This window comes from Bufo gargarizans, chromosome 4 (assembly GCF_014858855.1).
Source record: "Bufo gargarizans isolate SCDJY-AF-19 chromosome 4, ASM1485885v1, whole genome shotgun sequence".
Classification (NCBI taxonomy): Eukaryota; Metazoa; Chordata; class Amphibia; order Anura; family Bufonidae; genus Bufo; species Bufo gargarizans.
The window spans coordinates 143,295,901-143,321,373 of record NC_058083.1 but is presented as its reverse complement, the minus strand read 5'-3'; the positions used below and the strand labels follow the sequence as shown (position 1 = coordinate 143,321,373).

The window sequence follows — 25,473 nt, the reverse complement described above, 5'->3', positions numbered from 1 at the left end:
GACGGCAAACTACACTGGTGGATGGGGCCACGGAACCTCCTGGATACAGGAGGTTCTCGATGATCTCTTCCTGAAATTTGAGGAAGGATCCTGTTCTCCCAGCCTTACTGTAGAGAACAAAACTATTATACAGTGCCAATTGAATTAAATATACAGACACCTTCTTATACCAGCGTCTGGTGCGTCAGGTTACTAAATATGGAGCCAACCTCTGGTCATTGAAGTCCACCCCTCCCATGAGCAAATTATAGTCGTGGACACAGAGGGGCTTTTCAATGACACTGGTTGCTCGCTCAATTTGGATTGTTGCGTCTGCGTGCGCGCTTGCTTGGGATGTATTGTTTGAAGCCAAGGCGCCCGGTAAAATGCATAAGTGACTCGTCTACGCAGATGTTTTGCTCAGGGGTATACAAATCTGCAAATTTCTGGTTGAAGTGGTCTATGAGGGGCCGAATTTTGTGGAGCCGGTCAAAAGCTGGGTGGCCTCTGGGACGAGAGGTGCTATTGTCACTAAAGTGCAGGAAACGCAGGATGGCCTCAAATCGTGCCCTGGACATGGCAGCAGAGAACATGGGCATGTGATGAATTGGGTTCGTGGACCAATATGACCGCAATTCATGCTTTTTGGTTAGACCCATGTTGAGGAGAAGGCCCAAAAAAAAAATAATTATTCGGAAACTTGGACTGGTTTCCACCGGAAAGGCTGGGCATAATAGCTTCCCGGGTTGGCGGCTATAAATTGTGTGGCATACCGGTTTGTTTCTGCCGCGACTATGTCCAAGAGCTCCGCAGTCAAGAACAGCTCAAAAAATCCCAGGGCTGAACCGATCTGAGCTGTCTCAACCCGAACTCCAGACTGGGCGGTGAAAGGGGGAACTAATGGTGCGGCTGAAGTTGGGGACTGCCAATCAGGATTTGCCAGCACCTCAGGGACTCTAGGGGGTCTACGGGCCTGTCTGTGCGGTGGCTGCGACGGGGTAACTATTGCACGTGCCACCGTACCAGCTTCAACTGCCCTGCTGGTGCTCGCCACTTCACCAGGTTGTACGGCAGTGCTGGTACTAGGTCCAGGATGGGCTGCTCTGCTGGTGTATGCCTCACCACGTAATCCGACAGCGCCAGCCCCACTCTGCTGCCCTTGAAGCGGATCCTGCGCAACCTGTGGTCTAGCAACACGGGGCCGGGTACGCCTGGTGGTATCAGGGACCTCAACCTCCTCGTCCGAACTTTGGGTCAGACTGCCACTGCTTTCTACAGGTTCATATTCTGACCTGCTAGATTCATCAGATGAGGGTTCCCATTCCTCATCCGACTGGGTCAGAAGCCTGTAGGCCTCTTCAGAAAAATACCCCCTGTTTGACATTTGGACTACTAAATTTAGGGGTATTCCCTGAGACTACCCAAGAAAAAAAAGCAAGACTGTCTTACAAATGGGAGGCTAGCGAAGTACCGGAGGCCGCTGCGATTGATAAAAAATATCAAAACTAATTTTTTTTTATCGCCGCAGCGCTTGGAAAGTGACTGTGCAGTGATAAAAAAATAATAATCATTTTTGTCACTGCGGCGGGACGGGCGTGGGTGAACGCATGTGTGGGCGACCGATCAGGCCTGATCGGGCAAACACTGCGTTTTGGGTGGAGGGTGAGCTAAGGTGACACTAATACTATTATAGATCTGACTGTGATCAGTTTTTATCACTTACAGATACTATAAAAGTACAAATGCTGATTAGCGATACGCTAATCAGCGAATCAGTGACTGCGGTGCAGTGGGCTGGGCGCTAAGCGATCACTAAACTACCTAACAGTCAATACCAGTGGAAAAAAAAGTGACAGTTTACACTGATCACTTTTTTCCTTTCACTAGGTGATTGACAGGGGCGATCAAGGGGTTAATTGGGGTGATGGGGGGTGATCTGGGGCTAAGTGTGCTGTTGGTGTGTACTCACTCTGAACTGTGCTCCTCTGCTGAGACCAACCGACGAAAAGGACCAGCAGAGGAGCACAGCAGCCATTTAACACATTATATTTACAAATATAATGTGTTAACTGGCTTCTGATTTGTTTTTTTAAGAATCAGCCTGTCAGCCACGATCATTGGCTGGCAAGCTGATGACGTGACCCCCCTCCAACTTTTGCCGTCTCGCGATGCGCATGCGCGGGCCGGCTAAGCGAGTCATCTCGCGCCTCACGAGATGACGCATATATGCGTGACTCTGCCTGGGACAGCCGCCTCCGGACCGCGATCCTGCGTTAGGCGGTCTGGAGGCGGTTAAAGACATGGTGATTGCCTTCAGCGCTGCCCTGCACAAGGAATTTTATTCTCTAATAGCAACTCTTCAATCCTCCATTACGGGCCTAAATGACAGGTTCCTCCATGTTAGAAACAAAAATGGGGGAGTTTGCTACATCTCATAACTAGGGATGAGCGAACTCGAACTGTATAGTTCGGGTTCGTACCGAATTTTGGGGTATCCGTGACACGGACCCGAACCCGGACATTTTCGTAAAAGTCCGGGTTCGGGTTCGGTGTTCGTCGCTTTCTTGGCGCTTTTGTGACGCTTTCTTGGCGCTTTTTGAAAGGCTGCAAAGCAGCCAATCAACAAGCGTCATACTACTTGCCCCAAGAGGCCGTCACAGCCATGCCTACTATTGGCATGGCTGTGATTGGCCAGAGCACCATGTGACCCAGCCTCTATTTAAGCTGGAGTCACATAGCGCCGCCCGTCACTCTGCTCTGATTAGCGTAGGGAGAGGTTGCGGATGCGACAGTAGGGCGAGATTAGGCAGATTAACTCCTCCAAAGGACTTCACTTGATTAATCGATCGATCTGCAGCTGTGCATCATTGAGCTGCTGAAATTCAAATGCTCACTCACTGTTTTTAGGCTGCCCAGACCGTTTGTCAGTCACTTTTTTCTGGGGTGATTGGCGGCCATTTTGTGTCTTGTGCGGTGCTGCGACCAAGTGCATCCAAGCTGCGACCAAGTGCATTTAACCCTCAATGGTGTGGTTGTTTTTTGGCTAAAGCCTACATCAGGGTGAAGCTGTCACACCAAGTGCATTTAACCAGCAATAGTCTGTTTATTTTTTGGCCATATACTACATCAGGGGCAAGCTGCGCCCGTCACCAAGTGCATTTAACCCTCAGTAGTGTGGTTCGTCAAGCTGTGACACCAAGTGCATTTAACCAGCAATAGTCTGTTCATTTTTTGGCCATATACTACATCAGGGGCAAGCTGCGCCCGTCACCAAGTGCATTTAACCCTCAGTAGTGTGGTTGGTCAAGCTATCACACCAAGTGCATTTAACCAGCAATAGTCTGTTCATTTTTTGGCCATATACTAAATCAGGGGCAAGCTGCGCCAGTCACCAAGTGCATTTAACCAGCAATAGTCTGTTCATTTTTTGGCCATATACTACATCAGGGGCAAGCTGCGCCCGTCACCAAGTGCATTTAACCCTCAGTAGTGTGGTTGGTCAAGCTATCACACCAAGTGCATTTAACCAGCAATAGTCTGTTCATTTTTTGGCCATATACTAAATCAGGGGCAAGCTGCGCCCGTCACCAAGTGCATTTAACCAGCAATAGTCTGTTCATTTTTTGGCCATATACTACATCAGGGGCAAGCTGCGCCCGTCACCAAGTGCATTTAACCCTCAGTAGTGTGGTTGGTCAAGCTATCACACCAAGTGCATTTAACCAGCAATAGTCTGTTCATTTTTTGGCCATATACTAAATCAGGGGCAAGCTGCGCCCGTCACCAAGTGCATTTAACCAGCAATAGTGTGGTTATTTTTTGGCCATATCCCAGTCTAATTCTGTCACTAAATCCATACCGGTCACCCAGCGCCTAAATACTAGGCCTCAAATTTATATCCCGCTAAATCTCTCGTTACCGCTGTCCTGTTGTGGCTGGGAAAGTTATTTAGTGTCCGTCAAAGCACATTTTTTGTTCTGGGTTGAAATACAATTCCCAATTTAGCAATTTCATAATTTAGTGGTTTCTGCTATATCAGAGCTATTTGAAATCTATCCCTAAAAGGGTATATAATATTCAAGGTGCACATAGGGTCATTCAGAATAACTTCACACACACCCGCTACTGTGCATTTCCAAGTCTAATTCTGTCACTAAATCCATACCGGTCACCCAGCGCCTAAATACTAGGCCTCAAATTTATATCCCGCTAAATCTCTCGTTACCGCTGTCCTGTTGTGGCTGGGAAAGTTATTTAGTGTCCGTCAAAGCACATTTTTTGTTCTGGGTTGAAATACAATTCCCAATTTAGCAATTTCATAATTTAGTGGTTTCTGCTATATCAGAGCTATTTGAAATCTATCCCTAAAAGGGTATATAATATTCAAGGTGCACATAGGGTCATTCAGAATAACTTCACACACACGCTACTGTGCATTTCCAAGTCTAATTCTGTCACTAAATCCATACCGGTCACCCAGCGCCTAAATACTAGGCCTCAAATTTATATCCCGCTAAATCTCTCGTTACCGCTGTCCTGTTGTGGCTGGGAAAGTTATTTAGTGTCCGTCAAAGCACATTTTTTGTTCTGGGTTGAAGTACAATTCCCAATTTAGCAATTTCATAATTTAGTGGTTCCTGCTATATCAGAGCTATTTGAAATCTATCCCTAAAAGGGTATATAATATTCAAGGTGCACATAGGGTCATTCAGAATAACTTCACACACACGCTACTGTGCATTTCCAAGTCTAATTCTGTCGCTAAATCCATACCGGTCACCCAGCGCCTAAATACTAGGCCTCAAATTTATATCCCGCTAAATCTCTCGTTACCGCTGTACTGTTGTGGCTGGGAAAGTTATTTAGTGTCCGTCAAAGCACATTTTTTGTTCTGGGTTGAAATACAATTCCCAATTTAGCAATTTAAAAATTTAGTGGTTTCTGCTATATCAGAGCTATTTGAAATCTATCCCTAAAAGGGTATATAATATTCAAGGTGCACATAGGGTCATTCAGAATAACTTCACACACACGCTACTGTGCATTTCCAAGTCTAATTCTGTCGCTAAATCCATACCGGTCACCCAGCGCCTAAATACTAGGCCTCAAATTTATATCCCGCTAAATCTCTCGTTACCGCTGTACTGTTGTGGCTGGGAAAGTTATTTAGTGTCCGTCAAAGCACATTTTTTGTTCTGGGTTGAAATACAATTCCCAATTTAGCAATTTAAAAATTTAGTGGTTTCTGCTATATCAGAGCTATTTGAAATCTATCCCTAAAAGGGTATATAATATTCAAGGTGCACATAGGGTCATTCAGAATAACTTCACACACACGCTACTGTGCATTTCCAAGTCTAATTCTGTCAGTAAATCCATACCGGTCACCCAGCGCCTAAATACTAGGCCTCAAATTTATATCCCGCTGAATTTGAATACAATACATTGGGCCAAATAATATTTTTGTTGTTGTGGTGAACCTTAACAATGAGGAAAACATCTAGTAAGGGACGCGGACATGGTCGTGGTGGTGTTAGTGGACCCTCTGGTGCTGGGAGAGGACATGGCCGTTCTGCCACATCCACACGTCCTAGTGTACCAACTACCTCAGGTCCCAGTAGCCGCCAGAATTTACAGCGATATATGGTGGGGCCCAATGCCGTTCTAAGGATGGTAAGGCCTGAGCAAGTACAGGCATTAGTCAATTGGGTGGCCGACAGTGGATCCAGCACGTTCACATTATCTCCCACCCAGTCTTCTGCAGAAAGCGCACAGATGGCGCCTGAAAACCAACCCCATCAGTCTGTCACATCACCCCCATGCATACCAGGGAAACTGTCTCAGCCTCAAGTTATGCAGCAGTCTCTTATGCTGTTTGAAGACTCCGCTGGCAGGGTTTCCCAAGGGCATCCACCTAGCCCTTCCCCAGCGGTGAAAGACATAGAATGCACTGACGCACAACCACTTATGTTTCCTGATGATGAGGACATGGAAATACCACCTCAGCATGTCTCTGATGATGACGAAACACAGGTGCCAACTGCTGCGTCTTTCTGCAGTGTGCAGACTGAACAGGAGGTCAGGGATCAAGACTGGGTGGAAGACGATGCAGGGGACGATGAGGTCCTAGACCCCACATGGAATGAAGGTCGTGCCATTGACTTTCACAGTTCGGAGGAAGAGGCAGTGGTGAGACCGAGCCAACAGCGTAGCAAAAGAGGGAGCAGTGGGCAAAAGCAGAACACCCGCCGCCAAGAGACTCCGCCTGCTACTGACCGCCGCCATCTGGGACCGAGCACCCCAAAGGCAGCTTCAAGGAGTTCCCTGGCATGGCACTTCTTCAAACAATGTGCTGACGACAAGACCCGAGTGGTTTGCACGCTGTGCCATCAGAGCCTGAAGCGAGGCATTAACGTTCTGAACCTGAGCACAACCTGCATGACCAGGCACCTGCATGCAAAGCATGAACTGCAGTGGAGTAAACACCTTAAAACCAAGGAAGTCACTCAGGCTCCCCCTGCTACCTCTTCTGCTGCTGCCGCCTCGGCCTCTTCTGCTGCTGCCGCCTCGGCCTCTTCCTCCGCCTCTGGAGGAACGTTGGCACCTGCCGCCCAGCAAACAGGGGATGTACCACCAACACCACCACCTCCGTCACCAAGCGTCTCAACCATGTCACACGGCAGCATTCAGCTCTCCATCTCACAAACATTTAAGAGAAAGCGTAAATTCCCACCTAGCCACCCTCGATCCCTGGCCCTGAATGCCAGCATTTCTAAACTACTGGCCTATGAAATGCTGTCATTTAGGCTGGTGGACACAGACAGCTTCAAACAGCTCATGTCGCTTGCTGTCCCACAGTATGTTGTTCCCAGCCGCCACTACTTCTCCAAGAGAGCCGTGCCTTCCCTGCACAACCAAGTATCCGATAAAATCAAGTGTGCACTGCGCAACGCCATCTGTAGCAAGGTCCACCTAACCACAGATACGTGGACCAGTAAGCACGGCCAGGGACGCTATATCTCCCTAACTGCACACTGGGTAAATGTAGTGGCAGCTGGGCCCCAGGCGGAGAGCTGTTTGGCGCACGTCCTTCCGCCGCCAAGGATCGCAGGGCAACATTCTTTGCCTCCTGTTGCCACCTCCTCCTTCTCGGCTTCCGCCTCCTCTTCTTCCACCTGCTCATCCAGTCAGCCACACACCTTCACCACCAACTTCAGCACAGCCCGGGGTAAACGTCAGCAGGCCATTCTGAAACTCATATGTTTGGGGGACAGGCCCCACACCGCACAGGAGTTGTGGCGGGGTATAGAACAACAGACCGACGAGTGGTTGCTGCCGGTGAGCCTCAAGCCCGGCCTGGTGGTGTGTGTAATAATTGGCGAAATCTCGTTGCAGCTCTGGGACTAGCCAATTTGACGCACATCCCTTGCTTGGCGCATGTGCTGAATTTGGTGGTGCAGAAGTTCATACACAACTACCCCGACATGTCAGAGCTGCTGCATAAAGTGCGGGCCGTCTGTTCGCGCTTCCGGCGTTCACATCCTGCTGCTGCTCGCCTGTCTGCGCTACAGCGTAACTTCGGCCTTCCCGCTCACCGCCTCATATGCGACGTGCCCACCAGGTGGAACTCCACCTTGCACATGCTGGACAGACTGTGCGAGCAGCAGCAGGCCATAGTGGAGTTTCAGCTGCAGCACGCACGGGTCAGTCGCACTACAGAACAGCACCACTTCACCACCAATGACTGGGCCTCCATGCGAGACCTGTGTGCCCTGTTGCGCTGTTTCGAGTACTCCACCAACATGGCCAGTGGCGATGACGCCGTTATCAGCGTTACAATACCACTTCTATGTCTCCTTGAGAAAACACTTAGGGCGATGATGCAAGAGGAGGTGGCCCAGGAGGAGGAGGAGGAGGAGGAGGAGGAAGAGGGGTCATTTTTAGCACTTTCAGGCCAGTCTCTTCGAAGTGACTCAGAAGGAGGTTTTTGGCAACAGCAGAGGCCAGGTACAAATGTGGCCAGACAGGGCCCACTACTGGAGGACGAGGATGAGGAGGAGGTGGAGGAGGATGAGGATGAAGCATGGTCACAGCGGGGTGGCACCCAACGCAGCTCGGGTCCATCACTGGTGCGTGGCTGGGGGGAAAGGCAGGACGATGATGATACGCCTCCCACAGAGGACAGCTTGTCCTTACCCCTGGGCAGCCTGGCACACATGAGCGACTACATGCTGCAGTGCCTGCGCAACGACAGCAGAGTTGCCCACATTTTAACCTGTGCGGACTACTGGGTTGCCACCCTGCTGGATCCACGCTACAAAGACAATGTGCCCACCTTACTTCCTGCACTGGAGCGTGATAGGAAGATGCGCGAGTACAAGCGCACGTTGGTAGACGCGCTACTGAGAGCATTCCCAAATGTCACAGGGGAACAAGTGGAAGCCCAAGGCCAAGGCAGAGGAGGAGCAAGAGGTCGCCAAGGCAGCTGTGTCAATGCCAGCTCCTTTGAGGGCAGGGTTAGCATGGCAGAGATGTGGAAAACTTTTGTCAACACGCCACAGCTAACTGCACCACCACCTGATACGCAACGTGTTAGCAGGAGGCAACATTTCACTAACATGGTGGAACAGTACATGTGCACACCCCTCCACGTACTGACTGATGGTTCGGCCCCATTCAACTTCTGGGTCTCTAAATTGTCCACGTGGCCAGAGCTAGCCTTTTATGCCTTGGAGGTGCTGGCCTGCCCGGCGGCCAGCGTTTTGTCTGAACGTGTATTCAGCACGGCAGGGGGCGTCATTACAGACAAACGCAGCCGCCTGTCTACAGCCAATGTGGACAAGCTGACGTTCATAAAAATGAACCAGGCACGGATCCCACAGGATCTGTCCGTCCCTTGTCCAGATTAGACATTAACTACCTCCCCTTAACCATATATTATTGGACTCCAGGGCACTTCCTCATTCAATCCTATTTTCATTTTACCATTATATTGCGAGGCTACACAAAGTTGAATGAACCTCTCCTCTGTCTGGGTGCCGGGGCCTAGATATATATGCCAATGGACTGTTCCAATGTTGGGTGACGTGAAGCCTGATTCTCTGCTATGACATGCAGACTGATTCTCTGCTGACATGAAGCCAGATTGTCTGTTACGGGACCTCTCTCCTCTGCCTGTGTGCTGGGCCTAAATATATGCCAATGGACTGTTGCAGTGGTGGCTGACGTGAAGCCTCATTCTCTGCTATGACATGCAGACTAATTCTCTGCTGACATGAAGACAGATTCTCTGTTACGGGACCTCTCTCCTCTGCCTGGGTGCCGGGGCCTAAATATCTGAGAATGGACTGTTCCAGTGGTGGGTGACGGGAAGCCAGATTCTCTGCTATGGGACCTCTCGCCAATTGATTTTGGTTAATTTTTATTTATTTAATTTTTATTTTGATTCATTTCCCTATCTACATTTGTTTGTAGGGGATTTACCTACATGTTGCTGCCTTTTGCAGCCCTCTAGCCCTTTCCTGGGCTGTTTTACAGCCTTTTTAGTGCCGAAAAGTTCGGGTCCCCATTGACTTCAATGGGGTTCGGGTTCGGGACGAAGTTCGGATCGGGTTCGGATCCCGAACACGAACATTTCCGGGAAGTTCGGCCGAACTTCTCGAACCCGAACATCCAGGTGTTCGCTCAACTCTACTCATAACCAATTAATAGACAGTCATGAAGACATGTCCACTGATATTGAAAGAATTAAAGTCAAGCTAAACGACCTGGAGAATTGCTCCAGGCAAAACAACATAAAATTCCGGAGGACATTGGGCCTTCTGACCTTAAGGGGTATATCCAAGCTCTCTTACAGAAGCTTTTACCATATAGCTCTGCTGGGGACTTGATAATTGATCGGGCTCATAGAATCCCCAGGCCCAAACACCTACCTCAGACTGCCCCAAGAGATACCTTTGCCCTAATAAATTTTTTACCCCCCCAAAATAAAGAGGCCGCACTGGCAGCTGCACACCATCTTTCGGAAATGCCAGCACCCTACTAAGCGGTGAACCTCTACACTGATCTCTCAGCTATTACATTGCATCAAAGGCGCTTACTTGCTCTAATCACCTTGGTTTTGAGAGGGCACAAGATAGCGTACAAATGGGGCTTCGCAGTCAAACTTCTGCTGACACAAGATGTCAAGCTTCATGTTATTACATAAATAGAAGAGGGCCCTCGCCTACTGCAGTCGTGGAATATCTCTGCATCAACTGCCGAGATGAGCCATCCACCTCATCTGCAGCCCCTGTCTTTTGAGTGGCACACTGTTGGAGCTAAAAGGGGTAAAAAACACCAAATACTACTCTACCTGGTGTCAAACTGAACTTTAATCCCCGACACCATAGATGTCCAGACTGTTCATCTTTTGGGGTAGTTTTCCCCACTCCGGTTTATAATCTGTTGATTTAGTTTTTTCATTTTATTAGGTCTCAAAGAAATATGTGCCTTTTGTATGATGTATTTATCTGTGCAGACATGCTATCTCAGGTGTTCTTTATCGATAGGGTCTTCAAGGCCTGGTCGGACCGTCTGGATCGAACCCAAGTTAGCCTAGCGGGAGTTTTAAGCTTTACCATTGTTCCATATGGGCCTAAAACTGATTTATATTAATGCCAAAGGGCTCAATAGCCCACAAAAAAGGTCCTATTTATGGTCTGAAGATTTAAATTTGAAAGCTGACATTCTATGCGCACAGAAATCCCACATTATCTGTAAAGATGCTCACAGGATTCGCCATCATTTATTTCCACATGTCATACAGTCTCACTATCGCAAAAAACAAAGGGGAGTCATACTAACATTTAGCAACTCTGTCGCCTTCACCCCTGGCACTTCAATCATTGATCCCAATGGAAGATTTATTATTCAAGTATATGTTCCATGAACAATATCACATATACTGTGGTAGCGCTATACGCCCCTAATAAACACCAAATTCACTTTTTAAACAGAGTATTAGCCAAAGTGAACAAGGTAAAAAAAGGCCACCTTATTATCTGTGGGGATTTTAATATTGTGCCTGAGGCCGCAGCGGATTCCGCGGCCGCCACAAGAGGCCTTTATCCCACCATACAGGTCCTTCTCAAAAAATTAGCATATTGTGATAAAGTTCATTATTTTCTGTAATGTACTGATAAACATTATACTTTCATATATTTTAGATTCATTACACACCAACTGAAGTAGTTCAAGCCTTTTATTGTTTTAATATTGATGATTTTGGCATACAGCTCATGAAAACCCAAATTTCCTATCTCAAAAAATTAGCATATCATGAAAAGGTTCTCTAAACGAGCTATTAACCTAATCATCTGAATCAACTAATTAACTCTAAACACCTGCAAAAGATTCCTGAGGCTTTTAAAAACTCCCAGCCTGGTTCATTACTCAAAACCGCAATCATGGGTAAGACTGCCGACCTGACTGCTGTCCAGAAGGCCATCATTGACACCCTCAAGCAAGAGGGTAAGACACAGAAAGAAATTTCTGAACGAATAGGCTGTTCCCAGAGTGCTGTATCAAGGCACCTCAGTGGGAAGTCTGTGGGAAGGAAAAGGTGTGGCAGAAAACGCTGCACAACGAGAAGAGGTGACCGGACCCTGAGGAAGATTGTGGAGAAGGACCGATTCCAGACCTTGGGGGACCTGCGGAAGCAGTGGACTGAGTCTGGAGTAGAAACATCCAGAGCCACCGTGTACAGGCGTGTGCAGGAAATGGGCTACAGGTGCCGCATTCCCCAGGTCAAGCCACTTTTGAACCAGAAACAGCAGCAGAAGCGCCTGACCTGGGCTACAGAGAAGCAGCACTGGACTGTTGCATGTCATTCGGAAATCAAGGAGCCACAGTCTGGAGGAAGACTGGGGAGAGGGAAATGCCAAAATGCCTGAAGTCCAGTGTCAAGTACCCACAGTCAGTGATGTACTGGGGTGCCATGTCAGCTGCTGGTGTTGGTCCACTGTGTTTTATCAAGGGCAGGGTCAATGCAGCTAGCTATCAGGAGATTTTGGAGCACTTCATGCTTCCATCTGCTGAAAAGCTTTATGGAGATGAAGATTTCATTTTTCAGCACGACCTGGCACCTGCTCACAGTGCCAAAACCACTGGTAAATGGTTTACTGACCATGGTATTACTGTGCTCAATTGGCCTGCCAACTCTCCTGACCTGAACCCCATAGAGAATCTGTGGGATATTGGGAAGAGAAAGTTGAGAGACGCAAGACCCAACACTCTGGATGAGCTTAAGGCCGCTATCGAAGCATCCTGGGCCTCCATAACACCTCAGCAGTGCCACAGGCTGATTGCCTCCATGCCACGCCGCATTGAAGCAGTCATTTCTGCAAAAGGATTCCCGACCAAGTATTGAGTGCATAACTGAACATAATTATTTGAAGGCTGACTTTTTTTGTATTAAAAACACTTTTCTTTTATTGGTCGGATGAAATATGCTAATTTTTTGAGATAGGAATTTGGGGTTTTCATGAGCTGTATGCCAAAATCATCAATATTAAAACAATAAAAGGCTTGAACTACTTCAGTTGGTGTGTAATGAATCTAAAATATATGAAAGTCTAATGTTTATCAGTACATTACAGAAAATAATGAACTTTATCACAATATGCTAATTTTTTTAGAAGGACCTGTACATCCTCTATTGATACGCGAGGAACTGTATGACATATGGAGATTACAGCATGCCTCTGAACTAGATTTTTCCTTTTACTCACAGGTACATAACACCTACTCGCACATTTCTGGTTAGCAGATCTCTTCTTCAACTGGCTACCCAATCCACCATTGGGGTGACCAAGTGGTCTGACCACGCCGCCATTACTCTCTCAATTAAGGGAATCTTTTAATTGCAGAGATACCCTATGGCGCTGTAGCCCTTTTATCATATCCAAACAATCTTATAGAGCTGAATTAGGTAAGACTATTTTGGATTATTTTTCGCTAAATGATCTCTCTGTCTCCAGTCCATATAGCTTATGGAATGCGCACAAGGCAGTCATCCATGGCAAATTTATCAAACTGGTCCACCAGGCTAAAAAACAGAGGAAACAAAAGACGTACTTGCACAACTAGCCCCACTAGAGTTACTTAATAAATCATGTTTCTCTTCTGACAGAGCAGCTCCAATCCATTCCCTCCAAAACCAGCTTAGAGAAAGCCTCCTCTTTTCATATGAAAAGAACCTAAGATCCATAAAAGCTAGATATTATTCCCAAGATAATAAAGCAGGGAAATTACTAGCCCGTCGTATAAAAACTAGGGCAGCAAAGACTAAAACCCCCTACTTGACTCACCCAACTAATCATTCCAAGATAAATGACCCGAAGGCTATAGCTGACCAATTTGCAGGCTATTACTCTACATTATATAACCTTAAAGACTCTCCTGAAACCCATAATGCCACCCCATTAGATATAGATGAATTCTTGAATAAACTTAACCTCCTGTCCCTGACCACCCATCAGAGGGAATCAATATCTCTACCAATCACTCAATTAGAACGCAGAAAGACTATAGCTTCCCTTCCTTTACATAAGTCACCCGCCTTAGATGGACTACCAAACCATTATTACAAGACCTTTCAAGATCTACTCGCACCATACCTAACCCAAGTGTTCAATAAAGCTTTCCAAGGAAGCACAATAGATTTGATAAGCTTTGGAGCCCATGGAAAGACTACAGAGAGACACATGGAATATAAACATAAGTGATCTAATGCCACTAATGTAATGTATAGTTGCCTATTGTCTTAGCTATATTTCTAATTCTTGCGCCTGTATTGACCAAGATACTGTGATGCATCAGACTTGATTGTAAACACTACTGTCGGGAGATGTGCTATTGTTTACTTTTGTACTTCATAGACGCTGTATTTTATGGGTCTTATGCTTTGCAAAACCTATGCTAAATACAATTAAAAAAAAATTATTCCCCCCAAAAAAATAAAGCTTTCCAAGAAGGCTCATTTCCAAAAGAAATGCTTTCTGCCACAATTGTAGCGTTGCAGAAGCCTGGTAAACCCTCAGATAAACCCCAGAACTACAGGCCCATTTCCCTTCTGAATACAGATCTAAAAAATCTATGCTAAAATATTAGCTAATATGTTATCAGACGTTCTGCCCCTCCTGGTTGACTGTGATCAAACAGGTTTTGTTCGGGGTAGGCAAATAACAGACAATACCCGTAGGGTCTTGAACTTGATAGATTATGTTAATCGTCGGGGAAACAGGCTTTAATGGCGGGGCTTGACGCGGAGAAGGCGTTTGACCACCTGAATTGGTCGTTCGCTTTCTCTGTGTTGCGTACAATGGGGGGCAGCTTTCGTAACTGCAGTCCAAGCACTTTATTCTAGACCATCAGTTAAGGTATTTATAAATGACTCTCTATCATCACCATTCAAGTTAACTAATGGCAGTAGGCAGGGGTGCCCCCTTTCACCTCTGATCTTTATCCTGGCCATAGAGCCGCTAGCCCAAGCCATTAGATTACACCCTGATATAACAGGTATCCAAATTGGAAATAAGAAACATTGATGATGTACTACTGTCCTTATTCTCTGCCCAGAGAGCATTACCTGAAGCCTTTTCGGTAATCGAGGAATATAGCCTCATGTCATACTACACGGTTAATAGGGCTAAATGCCAGATCTTCCCACTGAATATCCCAAGCCAGATAGTTTACTCTTTAAAGAAAGACTTCCTCTTGGACTGGAGACAGGAGAGTATCCAATATTTGGGAATAATTCCCCTGTCTATTTCTCGCCTTTACCAACTATATTCCCTTATTGGATATGATCAAACGGGACACTATTGACAAATATGAGATCTCATGGATTGGTCGAATTGCGTCGTTCCAGATGCTAATTCTACCGAAACTCTTGTTCATATTTAGATATGTTCCCATTAAAATCCCCTATCAGTTATTTAGGAGAGCCCAGGGGTTGCTCAAAAACTTTGTTTGGGCAGGGGGAAAAAAACACGAATTGCAGCCATTACTTTAGCCAAGACGAAGTTACATGGGGGGCTAGGCCTCCCGAACTTACTGGACTACTTCTTGCCGACCCAAATTCAAACACTAAAAAATTGGTGGTCACCAGTGGCTACAAATAGAGACTATACTAGCCCCCAAACACCTCAGATCTCTACTGATAAACACTATCAGCAGATTCCCAATAGAAACCACTAAACTTCCTGCTCTAATTGATGGCTCTGTATATCATTGGCGTACATTCCACGCACCTGTATCTCTACTTAGCACCTCTCCTATCCAGCTTGTAGAAGTCCATCTACGGAAACGGAGTTGGGCACCTGGAGGGACAGAGCTATCCATCTTATAAGCCAACTCTACATCAATGGTAACCGAAAATCTTTCCTACAGCTCCAAAAGGAGTTTGAGATACCCAGGGGAGATTTCTTTAAGTATTTGCAAGTACGCCATCTTTTAACCTCTAAGTGAACGCTAATAGAGATATCCTAGAAATATGGACAGCCCTGACTCATTCTCCCTCTAAAAGAGGTATTAAACCCCTATACTTGGCCCTGGGAGCAAAATCTACCTTTTCTAAATCATCCTTTCCGCAGTACCTCTTTATTAGAAGCAGCCACCAAGACTTGTCTAAGAGGTTGTGGTGGGAGAGGCACCCTTTTACACGTCTTGTGGTCATGCCCTCTCTTAACACACCTATGGGAAGAGATTTTTGGAATTACCTCAAAATTTAGTGGTGTAGCCTTTGAAGGGTCCCCGAATAGAGCTCTTTTCTTTAAAGCTATCAATACTTGACCTACACGTAACCGGATCCCAGTGGCATATATGCTTTTGACGACCAAATTGGCGATCACTAGATGCTGGAAGTCTACTAAAATCCCTACTGTAGCAGAGATCATGTCGGAGGTCCATACCACTAGTTCTTATGAAAAAGTTTTGGCATATAAGGAGCACAGTATAGACAAATTTACATTCCAATGGGGCCTGTGGTTATATTTTTAACCGACCAACCCCGCCCTTCTAGAACTACATTTGTCGAGGCACCAGACCCCTTTTGTTTGTTTGTTTGTTATGTGTGTCTTTATATGTTAAGTTTCACTATGTTTCTCACCTTAAATTTACATCACATTTCAAGTAGACTATGCAACCTTATATAAGCACACCCTATAAAAGCTTGTGTGCATGATATCTCGTATGTTCATACCTGTAAAGGTATCCTCAAATACCTTTGCCTGGGAGGGTCTAGGCCAGTGGTGGCGAACCTATGGCACGGGTGCCAGAGGCGGCACTTGGAGCCCTCTCTGTGGGCACCCGCACCCTGCAAAAAGTCTGTGGCGTACCAATATGCCTTAGACCTTTCCTGCCATTCATCAGCGCAGGGCGCACTATGAATGGCACAGGCAGCGCATTGAATGTAGGCAGGCTATTATAGCTAAATGATAAAGTACATGGAAGATATAATATATTATTATTCAGGTTAATTTGCCGTGTCGGCACTTTGCGATAAATAAGTGGGTTTTGGGTTGCAGTTTGGGCACTCGGTCTCTAAAAGGTTCACCATCACTGGTCTAGGCATTCTCCCAACATGTTTACATGGATGTGCAATGTTTATAATATATTATATATCCTTGTATAACTGGCAAAGTCCCAAATGTGTGAACTGTACAGCAGAAATGTAGAGAGATGAGTGCCAGTGGCCAATGGAGCGATCCTATTCTCCAAGATAAATAATCAAAGATATCCACGGCACTTCCTTCAGTAAAAAAGTGTGGGTTTATTCACCAGTAGCGTGACATATAACTGGTTGTATGTAAACTATTCTCTTGAAAAATCCTAATAAAGATTATTGAAAGTAAAAAAAAAAATGCAAAAATGTTAATGACTTTAAGAAAAATGCCTTAAAAGGGTATTCCCATCTCAGACATGGATGTCGCTACAATATACCATCAATGCCAGATAGGAGCAGGTCTTAGAGGTGGCCTCCAAAGTAAACAGAAAGCAGCCGTGCATGTGAGGCCACCCTCCGTCTACCACTATGGGAGTTCTGAAAGTGGTCCAGCGTTGGCTCAGCCCCATAGCGGTGAATGCAGCGGTGGCCACACTCATTATTCATGGCTACAGGACTTTTGAAAAGAGCCAAGTGCGCTTGCATAATTTTGAAACTCCCACAGCAATGAATGGAGAGCTCTCCTTCACCTCCTAGGCCCCCCTCCATCTGACATTGATGACATTCTAGTGATATGCCATCAACATCAGAAATGGGAATACCGCTTTAAATTGCTGCCCTCTAGGGGTCTCCACTCAAGCTGTCTCTAGCGGCAGAGACACTGGGAAGAGTTTCAGGAAGTGGGGGCTTGTCCTTTGTGCTCCTGCCCATGTCCTGTCTGCCTCTGAACATACACTGAGAAGTAAAGCCTGTCTGAGGAGTGATGGATATGTCCAGGGAAGAAACCAGGAGGCATTTACTGTGCAAAGGCTGAGTGTAGAGTAAGGCCTCATTCACACATCAGTGATTGTGAGCCAAAATCAGAAGTGGATCCTGCACAGAGATAACTCCTGTGCTGTGCTTAGACCCGCACCCAGTTTTTGGCGGCTCGGATATGGACCCATTCACTTCAATGGGGCGGCAAAAAATGCGGACAGCACTCTGTGTGCTGTCTGCATCCGTTGCTTCATTCCGTGGTCCCCCCCCAAAAAAATATAACCTGTCCTATTCTTGTCCGCGCTTTGCGGACAAGAATAGACAGTTATATAAAGGCTGTCCTTGCCGTTCCGCAAATTACAGAACGCACACGGACGCCATCCGCTATTAACTTTATCTACATAATAAATGCTATTGGATAAAGTATCACAACCCCATTAACCACCTCCCGTCTGCCCGTTGACTATAAACGTCCAGGAGGTGGTTCTCTATCTCTGAAAGTCCATTCAGAGGTGGCAGCTGCACGCTAATCGTGCGGCTGCCGAGCGGGTTTCCCACTGTCAGTGACAGCAGGGCACGCCAGAGAGAAGGCAGGGACAGTTCCCAGGTGTCCCTGCCTTCTAGATAGCTGTATAGACAGCGCTCACCGAGCGCTGTGTGTACAGATCAGGAAGCGCTATGCGCTTCCTCTGACCGCCGTGGCCGGGAGAGTGCAGGAGCTGTCGGGTCTTTCACAGACCTCGATCAGCCCTGCACTGAGGCTATACAGTGCTGTATAGCCTCTCTGGGGGGTGTATTTCCACTGTTACTGGGGCGAATATGTCAGGCCCAGTTGCAGGAGAAATCAATAGTGAAAAAAATAAATAAAAAAAATAAGTGAAATTACGCTACGGATCCGTTTTGACTTGGACTTTTTTTTTTTTACAGAATAATGCAAACGGATCCATTCTGAACAGATACAAGTGTTTGCATTATAGATGCGGATCCATCTGTGCAGATACCAGACGGATCCGCACCTAACGCAGGTGTGAACGTAGCCTTAAATGTCCCCCAGAGGTCTTGTATGACTTTATGGGGGACGAAAAGTGTAAAATAAAAAATAGGTTTCACATGTTAAAAAAAAAAATTCCCCAAGTAATAAAACGCCCGTAAAGGTCGGCACTATAAATATATCACATGATCCACCCAGTCTGATAAACACCATAAAACAAAATGAAAACTGTGTAAAAAAATAAAATACATTTTGTCACCTTACATCACAAAAGTGATCAAAAAGGCTTATGTACCACAAAATGGTGCCAATAAAATAGTCACCTCATCCCACAAAAAATGAGCCCCTACATAAAAAAAAAAAATCATATTAAAAAAACACTATAGCTCTCAGAACATGGACACATGTACACAAAAAAATGCTATTATTGTGTAAAACTTAAATAAATAAGAAAAAGTATACATATTAGATTTTGACACGTCCGTAACGGTCTGCTCTATAAAAATGTCACATGACCTAACCCCTCAGGTGAATGCTGTAAAAATAGATAAATAAAAACTGTGCTAAAACAACCAATTTTTTGGTCACCTTGCCTAATAAAGTGTTATAATAAATGATCAAAAAAAAAATCATATGTACCCAAAAATAGTATCAATAAAACTGGCACCTTATCCCCCTAGTTTCCAAAATGGGGTGACTTTTTGGGAGTTTCTACTGTAAGGGTGCATCAGGGGGCTTCAAATGGGACATGGCTAGTGTTGAGCGAACTTGTGTTTTAAGTTCTGCGTCCAAAGTTTGGTTTATCGAAGAATCCCGTTATGGATTCCAAATTCGGTTATGGTCTGTGGTAGCAGAATCCATAACGGGATTTTTCGATAACCCGAACTTGAGGGGTGTAGTTTCTACAATGGGGTCATTTATGGGGATATCCACTAAGTAAGCCTTACAAAGTGACTTCATAACTGAAGCAATCCTTAAAAAGTGGGTTTTGGCAACTTTTAATTTTTTTTTTAAAGAATTGCTTCTAAACTAAACATTCCCCAAAAATAAAACATTTCCAAAATGATGCCAACATAAAGTAGACATATGGGGAATGTTACGTAATAAATATTTGATGAGGTATCACTTTCTGTTTTAAAAGCAGAGAAATTAAGATTTTAAAGATTGCAAATTTTTTAAAATTTTAAGTAAATTTAGGATTTTTTCTTAAATAAAGGTGAAATATACTGACTCAAATTAGTCTGGATAAATAAAAGTGTTCCAAAGTTATTACCACATAAAGTGACACATGTCAGATTTGCAAAATTAGGCTCTGTCAGGAAGGGGGCAATGGCCCGGATGTGAAGTGGTTAAGTGACCCGCAGTAACAGTGTCAGCCAATACTACAAGAGGACGCCTCCTTAGCGCCAGAGAGAGTGCTCTGCCATAAAGTAATGAATAACATGGAGGAGCCACAACACAGCTTCCCCGCCGTGCAGAATGCCGGCACAGACGGAAAGAACCGGCTTCTGTACATATTACACGAGACAAACCTGCCAGAAGCGGCATGGGAGGCGCCATCTTGAGCCGGAAAGAGACTGATGACGTAAAGCGAGCGGAGGAGGAGCCTCAGCGTGATACACGTAACCCTTAACCGCTTCACACACCTCACTAGAGTGACAGCCACATCCGCCGAAATGCAGCATATCCTTCCGCCCCTGGCTGATACAAACACACACGTGGAAACTCCGCGGACTCTTTGACAAGATGTGATGACGTGGGTGCAGTAGTATGAATACGTAGTTCCGTTGGGGGCGGGGCTTTTAGAATTGCCTACGCTGGCAGCTCGGCGGCCCCGTATTTACTGCTCACACACCCAGTAGTGAGGGGCTGGTGGCTGTTGTTCTCGTGTCCGTTAGTTTTCCGCTCTCCCGTCAGCAGCCATGGTGGCCAAGCAGAGAATCAGGATGGCGAATGAAAAACACAGCAAGAACATCACACAGAGGGGCAACGTGGCCAAGACCGCGGTACGTGTGTGCGGGGAGGGGGCTGCGGGGTGTATGTGTGCGGGCTGTGTGTAACGTGCGTCTCTCCTTCCCTACAGCGGACCGCGGCGGATGAGAAGTCCTCCGTAGGACCCTGGTTACTGGCGCTCTTCATCTTCGTGGTGTGCGGCTCTGGTGAGTGACATCAGCCTAGCTCTGGAGGACTACAACTCCCAGTCAGGAGGTGATGGTGGAATGGCTGCCCCCTACATTCCTCACACCTTAGAGGGGAGTTCCATCCTCCTCACATATGTCAGGTACATGAAGTGCTGACAGTGACAGGATCCTGCCGACCAAAACCTAGTGAATCTCTGGGGCCACCTGTCAGACTGCACTTTCCCTTTACATTTTAGTGGCCATTGGACAGGTAATGCCACGGACGGCCGAAATGTTATCGGGCACGGAGTTAGATCCTCCGTATTCGTCCTTGCTGAAACAGATGGTGGCCCCTGACTAATGATGGAAACAGTCAGCATGTAGGGGATATCGGATAATGCTGAAAGTTGTAGTTTAACAGGTGACTACCATAGAATCCCGAGATCCCCGTAATCGGTTAACCTGTCCCAGATGTCCTCCAGGAGTCCATCACTAGAAGGTGCTGACAGTATGTGACATGTCACCAGATCTCAGCAGCTTCCTTCCTCCCCGGCTTAGGCTACTTTCACATTAGCGGTTTTTGCGGATCCTTCATGGATCTGGAAAAAACCCGCTTCTGTCGTAATAATACAACCTCATGCATTTGTCATGAACGGATCCAGTTGTATTATATCTTCTATAGCCACGACGGATCCGTCCTGAACACCATTGAAAGTCAATGGGGGACGGATCCGTTTTCTGTTGTCAGAGAAAACTGATCCGTCCCCATTGACTTACATTGTGTGCCAGGACGGATCCGTCTTTCTCCGCACCACATCGCGGACAGAAAAACACTGCTTGCAGTGTTATTCTGTCCACGATGGGAGAGCAACCAAACGGAACGGAATGCATTTTGGAACGTTCAGTTTTGTCCCCATTGACAATGAATGGGGACAAAACTGAAGCGTTTTCTTCCGCTATTGAGAGCCTATGATGGATCTCAATAGCGGAATTGAAAACGCTAATGTGAAAGTAGCCTTAGACTGGTCGTCAGCCCGCGTTCACCCTTTACTCTGTAACCTGCAGGGAGATTAGGGAAGCCGTGGAGGGGATTCTGTACAGTATCGTGTACACACTGCTCAAGTGATTGGCAAACCTGCTGGGAGTTGTTGTCCTGCCATATGTCAGGTTCCTCTGAGGGTCGTAGATGACTACTTCTCCACATGCACAGTGGAGGGCGCTACTGGGCTGCCTGCACCTCATTGGCCACTGTAAGTTTACCCTGACAGGTGTGATGGTGGCAGATAACCGCTCCCTGTGCCATCCAGTACATTACTCCTCTGGTCCCTAGCATGTGGCATCTGCCATATGGAAAGTCTTGGTCCTGGTGGGACGTACCTCCATACTGCAGGTTCCCATCAGCGACTCTTTCGGACTGGCTCATGTATGGGTTTTTCACTGTCATCAGCATTGCGTCACTGGAATGATCAGTGCCATCCACGGCTTACAACATGCCATGTGGTGGCGCAAGATCATGTGAGTCACTGGCATGTCTAATCTGACAGCAGGATGAGGGTCTCCTGTAGGTTTGGTGTGGCATCAGGACAGGTTTTAGGCACCAGCACTTATAATGGCAGACAGTACCTGAGGGCTCCTGTGCTGGTACCAGATGTTGGCTGCTGAACACCCAGCTTTCCCCAGCCCCTGAGTAGCTTGTACGTATCTATTGCTGTGCATAGTAACACAGTGTTGATATTGTCCTGAGGTGCAAATGTTTTAATGAGGATTTCCAAGTTAGAAATCTTGGACAACCCCTGCAATGTCTTAAGTAAAAAAGGCACGTACTGCTGCATCTGTGTGTTTGGCTGCAGCAGTCATCTGCCGTAATCACTGTCCTCAGTTGTAAATTGATTATCGTGGACAGCCCCTTGAAGTAATTCTGTTACCATATGGTAACCAATGACAGCCATCTATGTGCCCTCCACCAGCTGGCAGAAGACACAGAAGTAGATGGCATTCCGGCGACGCATCACCCTGTATGGACATGATGTGGGGTACGTCGTCCATAGGGTCCCAGTGTATAGGCAGTATACAGCGTGGTGTTCAGCCCTAGCCATATGGATATGCTTGCCGTATACAGTGATGCGCCAAGCATTGGGCCATCATGTGATGTGGACAGTCCCTAATGTTGGCAATGCTGAACAGGACGGGGGGGGCAGATCTAGGAAAACTAAGAGTAAAGTTGGACTTGTCGCCATAGCAACCAATCACGGCACAGCTTTTATTTTAATCTGAGTTCTGATTGGTTGTAGGAAACCAGGCCATTTTGCTGGCTGACATTTTTGCTAAATTACCCTGTGCTGTTTGTGTATTAAACTTAAAGGGGTCCTATCCTGTAAGGGTCCATTCACCTGAAGGTAAGCTGTCCATGCTACAGATGGGCACCAGCCACGTGGACCCATTCACTTGAACTGGTCCGCAATATATGGCAAAAGATAGGATGTGTCCTATATTTTGTGATGCGGAGACACTTACCAAAAAGCCCGCGGAAGTTCTTCCGATCCACGCCTCCGCTCTACTCCGCACTTTGAGGATTGTGGAGCCAATCAAGTCAATGAATCCGCATCCTTGATACGGGACTCACCTGGCCGGCGCCCGTGTATTGTGGGGCCGCAGTTTGCGGTACACTTACAGTCACTGCGTGCGGGGACAAATTCGGTGTATATTTGTCGACCACCATATTTCTGCCGTGGATCTGCGTGCTCGTTTAGCCGCAGTTTTGAGTTAATCCGCACGTGGTCACCGCCACGGTTTCCATGTGAAAACATGGCAAGAATTGACGCATCGATTCTTGTTGTCACTGATCGGTAGGAGGGGATTGTGGTGCACTTGTGAAAGTGCCGTCATATGGTGCCTGGGGGGCATGCCACGTGACTTCTACAGGAGTTGTCGTTTACAGCTTTTTATTTCGCTTCGTAACCTTTTTTTTTATTTCCCCTCTGCAGCGATTTTCCAGATCATTCAGAGCATTAGGATGGGCATGTAGAGCTTTCTCCAGATGTTACCAGTCTCCTGTGAAGTAGAACATGGACTCGGATTTGTTATTTTTATTTCTTCTGTTAATTGGGACAACGAGAACCGGATTTCACAAAACTGCCTGTTCCAGAATGACGGCGTCCACGATGATCATCCGAATCATTCCAAACGATTCCACCAAAGTCATTCCACGTTTTCTACTCCATACCACAGTGCCTTCAGAGAGCACCATAGGCATAAGAGCAATAAAAGCAGATCTGCTGTTGTGGAGCCACTTATTCAGTGTGGAAGGAAGTTGTATGCAATGTAGATACCTGTAGCCTGAATCGGTTTTGTGTCGGAAGCTATATGTTTGTTAAATATTCTACCTTTTTAATGTATAAAATTTGGTTAATTCTTTTTAATTTAAGAATCAAAAGCTGGAAAACGGAGTGATTTGAATATTCTCTGTATGCTGCAAGAAACGCCTCTGTCACGTGTTCTCGCTCACTTTCAGCCGCTTACTGTGCGGAGAGGCTACGTAATTCTCCAGAAAGACACCTTTTATTCTCTTGCCAAAAAATGCACCTGTAATGTGCCACTCCCCGCTTGTCCACTAGAGGGTGATCAAGAGCAAAGCTGCCCAGTAGACTGCCGTGGTCACTTACATGTAGAGTGGGTGCAGAGCTGCGTGCTTATCCCCCCCCTCCCCTCCCTCTCCTTGCCCCATGAGCGGCTGTTCAAGCCATTTTGGCCTTTACAAAATACTGTGGACACATTCTCTACTTATTTTTATCGTCTGATCTATTTTTGCATGCACAAGAACCCACTCTCCATTTTTATCAGTGGTTAAATACCCGAGCAACCATAGGTTGTAATAAAATGTGACCTACCTAACAAAAAAGCAGTGTACATTTGGTGCGTTTTGTAAAAAAAAATACAAATAAAACTTTACAAAAACTTTCAGCAGTGTTAATGCGTCACTTGGAAAATGATAGAGTATTTAGAAAGGAGGGGCATTTCTGGAGCATTTATTCTTTTGACTCTGTGTTGTGCTAGTCCTCTATTATTCCTGCGAGAACAGGGATCTGGAACGACTATCAGAATCCTTAGGCCTCTTTCACACGGGCGTCAGTTTTTTTGCCCGGATAAGAGCCGGGTGCGTTGCGGGAAAATGCACGATTTTTTCTGCGCGAGTGCAAAACATTGTCATGCGTTGCACTCGCGTGAGAAAAATTGCGTGGGATTGATGTTCTGAAGACTGTATTATTTTCCCTTATAACATGGTTATAAGGGAAATATAAGGGAAAATAATAGCATTCTGAATACAGAATGCATAGTAAAACAGCGCTAGAGGGGTTAAATTTTTTTTTTAACTCGCCTTAGGCCACTTGCTCGCGAAGCCCGGCATCTCCTTGTGCCTCCTCTGCTGATGAACAGGACCTGGGGTGAGCTGCTCCATTAAATACAGGTTAAGGACCTTCGATGACGTCACTCCGGTCATCACATGGTACGTCACATGATCTTTTACCATGGTGATTCACCATGGTAAAAGACCATGTGATGACCGGAGTGACGTCATCGAAGGTCCTTAACCTGTATTTAATGGAGCAGCTCACCCCAGGTCCTGTTCATCAGCAGAGGAGGCACAAGGAGATGCCGGGCTTCACGAGCAAGTGGCCTAAGGTGAGTTAAATTTTTTTTTAATTTTTTTTTAACCCCTCTAGCGCTGTTTTACTATGCATTTTGTATTCAGAATGCTATTATTTTCCCTTATAACCATGTTATAAGGGAAAATAATAATGATCGGGTCTCCATCCCGATCGTCTCCTAGCAACCGTGCGTGCAAATCGCATGGCATCCGTACTTGCTTGCGGATGTCATCCGATTTTCACACACCCCATTCATTTCTATGGGGCCTGCGTCAC

General features: G+C 46.3%; 2 protein-coding genes across 2 annotated transcripts in view; one reads left to right on the top strand and one right to left on the bottom strand.

The window, feature by feature from the left end:
- EIF2A (eukaryotic translation initiation factor 2A) overlaps positions 1 to 20,044 on the bottom strand; it is a 63,846-nt gene extending 43,802 nt beyond the window's left edge. The window contains exon 1 of the mRNA XM_044292334.1: positions 19,964 to 20,044. Coding sequence (XP_044148269.1) covers positions 19,964 to 19,991 — 28 coding nt within the window. The 5' untranslated portion in view covers positions 19,992 to 20,044. The remainder of the gene's footprint in view (positions 1 to 19,963) is intronic.
- A 171-nt stretch (positions 20,045 to 20,215) lies between these two features.
- SERP1 (stress associated endoplasmic reticulum protein 1) lies at positions 20,216 to 24,509 on the top strand. Its single transcript, XM_044292335.1, has 3 exons — positions 20,216 to 20,437; positions 20,515 to 20,590; positions 23,536 to 24,509. Exons 1-3 carry the CDS (start codon positions 20,354 to 20,356, stop codon positions 23,574 to 23,576), a joined length of 201 nt encoding a protein of 66 aa, XP_044148270.1. The 5' UTR covers positions 20,216 to 20,353; the 3' UTR covers positions 23,577 to 24,509.
- Positions 24,510 to 25,473: the final 964 nt, after the last annotated feature.

Coding starts and splice junctions, on each gene's coding strand:
- SERP1 (XM_044292335.1), top strand. CDS start 20,354: ATGGTGGCCAAGCAGAGAATCAGGATGGCGAATGAAAAACACAGCAAG. Junction 20,438..20,514: donor GCAACGTGGCCAAGACCGCG/GTACGTGTGTGC, acceptor CCTTCCCTACAG/CGGACCGCGGCGGATGAGAA. Junction 20,591..23,535: donor CTTCGTGGTGTGCGGCTCTG/GTGAGTGACATC, acceptor TCCCCTCTGCAG/CGATTTTCCAGATCATTCAG.